The 7,407-nt window shown below is 42.5% G+C and overlaps 1 gene segment (V, D, J or C); it reads right to left on the bottom strand.

Moving 5' to 3' along the window:
- Positions 1 to 4,550: 4,550 nt before the first annotated feature.
- LOC118992902 (immunoglobulin heavy variable 1-3-like) lies at positions 4,551 to 5,002 on the bottom strand. The segment is given in 2 exon segments: positions 4,551 to 4,870; positions 4,957 to 5,002. Coding segments are annotated over 2 exon segments (366 nt in total).
- Between the last annotated feature and the right edge of the window lie 2,405 nt (positions 5,003 to 7,407).

The raw sequence follows: 7,407 nt of genomic DNA, 5'->3' as shown, positions 1-7,407 counted from the left end.
GATGATCTTTAATAAGTGTTTCCACTTAACCTATGCATTTGATGCACTCTAGTCCCTTCCCTGAAAGCTGGCAAATTCACTCCAGTGGTAATAACTGCTGATGGAGTAACCAGAGAAAGCACAGGTGAGGGGGCTTGTCTGTCAGAATTCACCAGTCCTGGGCTGACTCTTACAGTTTTACCTATTATAGGACTTCTTGGGACAAGGAACATCACCCCTTTTCAGTTTTGCACACTGGATAAAACCCCATAGATGCGTGTGTGGCATTGGTTACACTCACACTTTAGGTCTGTCACCAGGCAGAGGGGAAGGTCCAGAGTCTCTTTTCTAGACAATAACTCTGTCTTCCCCAGAGAACTCAGACTCATGTGAGGATACAGCTGTAAGTCCCCACAGCCCCAGTGAGTATTTACCCGGGAGCAGGGAAGGAAATTTGTAGGTATAGCAGCCTTTCCCACATAAATGGAGAGGGACTGAGGTCAGGTATGCTGATCATTCGGCACCTCTCTGGGGATATCTCTACTCTTGAACTCACTCAACATGCACATCAGAGATAGGGGTTCCCCTAGTTTCTGAGACATATTGAAATGACATTAAATGATGGCCTCACCTTTCTGAGCATAAGAAGAAAGTGTAGACTAGATGTGTAGGTGACATTTTTGAATCCTGAAACCTCTTTCAAACAGATTTAAAAATAATTACCATTTGTTCAGATAGTTTTTGTAACCTAATGCTCAAAGATGTCTACAATTAGCAATTTTTTATAATTGTAATCTTACATGCAGAGAATGTCTACCTTGCTATAAAAATTAAAAACATAAAGCAAGTCATACTTTATGAAGTGCTTTTTCAGCATCTATTGTTCTGATCATGTGATTTTTGTCCTTCATTTTGTTTATGTGAGATATTATGTTAATTTGCACATATTCTACCATCCTTGCATCACTAGAAAAAATTATATGTGATCACAGTCTATGATCTTTTAAATATATTGCTTCATCCTAATTGCCAATCTTTTGTTGAGAATTTTGGCACCTATTTTCATCAGAAATATTGGTATAGATTTCTTTCTCTGTTGTGTCTACACCTGGTTTTGAAATTAAGATGCTACTGGACTTGTAAAAATAGTTTTGAATCCTCCTTCCCCTTGAATATTATGGAATAGTTTGAGAAGGGTAGCAGTTAGGTTTTCACTAAATGTTTGGTAAGATTTACCTGTGAAATCATCCAGTAAACTGCTGGTGAGGATGTGGAGGAAAGGGAAGCCTAATACACTGTTGGTGGGAATGTAGGCTGGTGTAGCCCCTGTGGAAAAGAGTATGGAATTTCGTCAAAACACTAAAAATGGAACTGCTTCTTCACCCAGTGATTCCACTCCTGGGAATATAGCCTAGGAATCCCGAAACACCAATTCAAAAGAACTTTTGTATCTCCATGTTGATAGCAACATTTTTACAATGACCAAGTACTGGGAACGCCCTAAGTGTCCATCAGTAGATCACTGGATACAAAAGATGTGGTACATTTACACAATGGGATGCTATATAGCAGGAAGAAAAAAGGAAATCCTTTTTGCAACAGCATTGGATAGAACTGGAGAATATTAAGCTAAGTGAAATAAGCCCGTGAGTGAAAAACAGATACCATGTGATCTCATCTACAAAAGGAATTTAATGGACACAATAAACTAATTATTTATTTATTCCAGCCTGTTCCATAACCACAGGCTGGAAACATGAAATGCCCTGACAGGAACCAGAGAGGAGGGAGGAAGGGATGATGGGGGAAAGAAGTGGAAGGGACTAGTGAAAGAATGCACATTAATGATTCATGGGCATGCGCAACAGTGTGGGAATTGACTGTGGGAGTGGGGGAGGGATGGACACAGGAGGCTAAGGGGATAAATTGTTAAAACTGTAATAGAATAACAATTAGAAATAAATTAATATAATGGAATACATTTTTAACATTGTTTTTTCTTTATTTATGATATTATTTTTACCTGCGGAACATTGCACCAAGCACAGGCAAAGAAGACTCATGAGAGGGTTTTTTTTTTTTTTTTTTTTTTTTTTTTTTTTTTTTTTTTTTTTTTTTTTTTTTTTTTTTTTTTTTTTTTTTTTTTTTTTTTTTTTTTACTTTTAGATGATTTTGATTGTGTCTACAGTTCTTCTCTTCCTTCATGCATAACCCGGGCATTGCAGACCCTCTAATCTGATTGCATGACACATAATTTTGTTTTTATATGGAGATAATATTTGAAATAACAATAGTAATTATACTGTATACCATGGAGAATTATTCATATTGTGAAGTGATTACGAAAGTGGTTTAACTGAACTGTTTTCTCAGTCCACTGTTCTCAGAGAAGTTAAGGTGAATAGGGAAGGAAATAAGGGTAATTCTCTATAAAAAAGAAAACTGTACTTGAATAAGAATTAAATAAAAATAAATAAAAATAAAAAGGGTAATTCCAAGCATAGATTTGCTCATAGAAACGGGAACTTCAATCCTGAATGGAAATCCTCACTCTCATCCTCCCTGTGTCATGCATGTTTCTGGGATGATCACTGTGGTCCTAGGATGCTGGGCTCTCCCCCACAACATACAAGGCTCTTATTGTATAACAGACACATCCATCCATCAGACTTATAGTTCAGAAATGCGTTCTCTGTATAGACTCATTTTTAACTCCCTTAATAGATTTTGGGTGTTTTCTTGGACACATATTTTACATTTTAATAAGTTTCAATTCATCGCTACTTTATTTAAGGGATTCTTAATTGAGTGTTTTTACAAAAAAAAAAAAACAAAAAAAAAAAACCTCCCCACAAAAGGTTGGCTTGCATTGTCCATGATGCTGGTTACAGCAGCCACAGTGAATGGAAAAGGCTTTGGTGCCAGTAGTGGAATGCTGTTGGAAAAATTACCCACAAATCTAGAAGTAACTTTGGTACTGGGTAAGGGGCAGATGCTGCACTTATTTTAAGTCATGGCAGAAGTATGCCTGATTTTCTTTGAACAGGGTATACTAGAAATATGTGTTTAAACACTACTACAATGAGGAACCATAATAAAGTACAGGACATGACAGAGACTATGTCACATTAGTAAATTCCCAAATTATCAGAAACAGCACTATATTAGAAACAGAACTGTTTAAGCTTCCGCAGGTTGAGATCAAAAGAATAAGGAATATGTCACTACAAAATGGTGGAAAGGGGAATCATTGTTATTCATATTCAAATTTTCACAGTGTCTCTGTTATATTTGGTAACAATATTAGAGGTCCAAGGGATTAGTATTTGGACAGCACTGAGTCTGTTAATCATCTGGTTACACCATGACTCACCCAAGCTGCATAATTCACTGGGACTCCATCTACAAAATCTCTCAACACTGCCAGGGAAGAGAGGGCACCCTTGAATAGAGGAGCCCTGCTGATGGTGTGTCTGTATAAGAAGTCATTGTTTCATTGGGCCAAGAGCCTTGTTTCAGTCCCTAATCATCATCCATGTCATCACCACCACCATCATCATCATCGTCATCATCATCATCATCATTAGCTTACTTGTAATCATCGCTGTCATTCCATGTAGACACAGTAGTTGTCTATGCACAGTAACTCATTATATCAATGTTTTCCTAATTTTTTATCATTGTAAAGTGGAATGGATTGTGAGACTGTTTTGTTTTACATTTGCTGACAGAGACGCCTACGATCCTCTTCTCCATCTGCCCCACATAGGAAATCTGATAAGAAAGTCTGAGTCTCCTATTCAAATGTTACAGGGAGATTCAAACCACACAGCTCCTATGAGCAGAATTGTCACTCTCCCATTAACTTGACAAAATAAAGGCCCTGATTCAGTCTCCTTTACCGGCTCTATCAAAACCCCACTGAGTTTCTGAAGGGCTCTTCCTTTTATTCCATGCATTTCAACTACATGCATGATATACACTCCATGTCCCCTGGGTGTGTGAGTTTTTCATCAGCCGGGACATCAACACCAAACTATTCTGGGTACTTGTGCCTCATGTGCTGTCAACTACTCGGTGTGTGAGCATAATAATCAGTCAATGACTTGATATGACAATGACTTGTCATATCAAGTCATTGACAGTCATCATCTTGGGTCTTTGTCCTCTGGTGGTGGGTTCATGTGTCTCTAGCTTGTAAACTGAATTGTGTAGGACTGGGCTGCATTGTCAAGTCCAACAGAGTCTCTGATTCTTTTCAGCTGATGTGGGTCAGAAGGTTTAATGGCTTATTAGAATTGGGCATAAGAGTGGCTGAAAAAGATCCACTGCCTTTTGTGTATGAGAAAATGTTGCTTTTCTTTACAACAGACTTTACTAACTTAGAGGTGAGCACAGAATCAGGAATCCAGAGAGGTTCTCTGAGGGAAACTCTTAAGTGGAAAGGAAACCACAAAGGAAACCAACCCAAACCTCCAACTGCACATTCTGCTGAGATGGTCTGTGTGTCCACAGACACAGAGCGCTCTGTGTCCATCACAGCTGTTCATGCAGGAGGTTTATCCATAGGCTCACACTGAGAACCCCTCACTGTGTATAGTAGTACAGTAATACATGCCCATGCCCTCGGCTCTCAGGCTTCTCAGCCCCATGTATGCTGTGATGGTGGGCTTGTCTGCAGTCATTGTGATTCTGCCCTGGAACTTCTGTGTGTAGCTTGTGTTACCATTGTTAGAGTTAATAAGTCCTATCCACTCAAGCCTGTGTTCTGGGGGCTGGCACACCCACTGCATCCAGTACCTTGTGAAGGTGTATATGGAAGACTCACAGTAAACCCTCACTGAGGACCCAAGCTTCCTCATTTCCGCCATCTGCACCTGGGCATGGATACCTGTGGAGAGGAGAAATGAGCTTGTGCAAATGCCCCTTGACTGTCCATGGCACGCTCCTCAACCCAGGGATTGGGGAGCCCCTTACCTGTAGCCACTGCCACCAGGAGGATAGCTCTCAAGCTCCAGTCCATGATGCAGGGCTGTGTCATCATGATGTCTGTAGAGGAGGGTGTGGCAGTTGGCGATGCTCTGGGGGCATAGACAGATCCACACTTAATCTAGTCTACCTCTTCTCACTTGCATATGCATAAGTCATAGTGTTTTCTAGATGAAGACCTGACAAAACCAGAGAGAAGTGAGAGGGCACAGGAAACATTTTCAGTGGAAGACACAGGGTCCAGGTGTAATTAGTGTTGTAAAATATGTGTCCCCTGACAGGTCCCTGAGGTCTGTGGAGACATAACTTCTCCCACCAAGGAACAAGCCCGCACAGCAAATGAGCTTCATTAAGAACACAGCTTGGGAGAGAGGAAAATGGTGGCAGAGTAGGATGGAGTGACTCCAGTTCTCGTAACCCTGGGAGAAAATCCTGGCAGACCTACTGAAAAACAGCACAATCAATTGCCCAACTAACAATTCCCCAGCATTTATGAAAATAAGAGACCAGAGATAGTGATGAACCAGACAGCTACAGCTCGTTGGGGTCTCAAGGACGCAAGTAAGGATGGAGGTGGTCAGGCCAGTGGCAGCCATTGGCCCGCATGTTAAAACCTCAGAGCCGTGCCTGCCCCAGTGGTCTGAGACCAGAGGCTTCCGCCTGTGCCTAGCAACAGGAGTGTCTGCCACAGAGGACTCATCAGGACCCCAGCACCTGTGAGTAAACACAAAAGTGGCAGCAGCAGGGCCCGCTGCCCTTGGGAGCCAGGCACCCCAGAGTAAAGTCAAAAGCAGCAGCGGCAGGACCAGCAGCCATTGGCCGGCGTGTAAAGACCTCAGAGCTGCTGCTGCTGCAGCTCCGGGGGCCCAGAGGCTTCTGTATTTGGCATCCATCACAGAGGACTCATCGAGAGCCCAGCACCTGTGAGTAAAGACAAAAGCGGCAGCGGCAGGGCCAGCTGCAGTCTGCCAGCCTGAAATGCCTCAGAGCCCCCGCTGTCACTGCATTAGAGGTGTAGAGGCTTCCATATGCAGCCAGTGCCTCGGAGAACTCATAGAAAGCCCAGCACACAGGGGAGCATTGGGCTGACTGCGTGGTCCTGGGAAGAGCTGGCTCCCTCCCTTACCATCTAGGCAGGGCTGGGTGGCAGAGACCTGTCTACCTAGGTGCGCAGGGAGGGTGGCAAGGACAGGGGGCCATGTTCAGTTGAGATCTCTGGTCGCCAGGCCACCAGCCGGCCAGCTCAGGAAATTTGAGAGGAGCATTGTCCTAACCAGTCAGATTGGGGATTGGGATGGGCTGAGAGGCACACTTTCTGGAGAAGTTTTTACTGGAAAGTGGACTGACGTGTTCTCCTCTGAAGGCAGCTTGACTTGCTTCTCACCCAGCCACAGGACTGGGAAGGACCAGTACCAGATACCGTGGGACCCAGGCAGCCTGTTGGGTGGGTGGTCACCCGCATTCCAGTCTGGTAGCCTTGCTGGCGGGTGGGTGTGCACCTAGGCCTACAACCCAGCCCACAGAGGGGTCCTGCTAAAACCAGAAAAAACAGATTGGACAGTTTGAAACCAACAAGGAAGGGGTTTTGTTTTTCTTAAACTTTTTGTAAAACTTTTCTCAGTAATGATATATTTTTTAATTTTACTCTTGCTGTATCTTTCAGTACTCTGTTCCTCTCCTTTCTTTTTTCCTGTTTTAGTCCTTCTTCCTTTCACCCCAAACTTATTGCTTTTTCCTCACTTCTCTTTCCCTTTTTTGTGTGTTTGTTTGTTTGTTTGCTGCTTTCTATACCACTGTAAATACTTCACAACACACCGCTCGGGTCTTAGTCCACTTTACAGGTTCCTGAATTCTATTACTGTAGTGATTAACTCTACTTGCTCACACTCTATGTCTACTTATTATTCTTTACTCTCACCTTACCTAAAAATCTGACCACCCGCAACCTCACTGCTTTCTAGATACAACTCACAAGCCTTCCCTCCCCAACAAGAAACTTATCTTTGGTCTATCCTTTCTTAAAAGTGGCAAATTGGGTTGAAGATTATACTTAACACTTTATAGAGCCTAAAGATCTTCTATCTCTTCTCTACTGGCTGTGACTGTAAATATCATAAACTACTCTCTTGCTTTCATAAACCATTGTGCCTCCCCCTCCAGCTGATCACACACACACAAAGAAAGGAGTAGTTGGAAGTGGAGAACATCGAGATACCTGCAGGAGACTGCACCACTGAATTTCACAGGTTTTCTACCACAGAAGTTCACACCATAAAACTAGGGAGTCAGAACAGATCAATTTAAGAAGCTGAAGCTAACAAGAAGAGTCTCATAAGTAATGGGAAGACAAAGAAACAATGCCAAAATGAACGAAAAGGTGGAAGTCTCAGAAATAATGTCAGATGAAAGAGAGGCAAGTCAGCTATCAGATATTGAATT

This window comes from Sturnira hondurensis, unplaced genomic scaffold (assembly GCF_014824575.4).
Source record: "Sturnira hondurensis isolate 20B ecotype Veracruz unplaced genomic scaffold, ASM1482457v3 Scaffold0008457, whole genome shotgun sequence".
Taxonomy (NCBI): Eukaryota; Metazoa; Chordata; class Mammalia; order Chiroptera; family Phyllostomidae; genus Sturnira; species Sturnira hondurensis.
The sequence above is the reverse complement of the archived record's forward strand: the minus strand, read 5'-3'. Positions and strand labels throughout refer to the sequence as shown.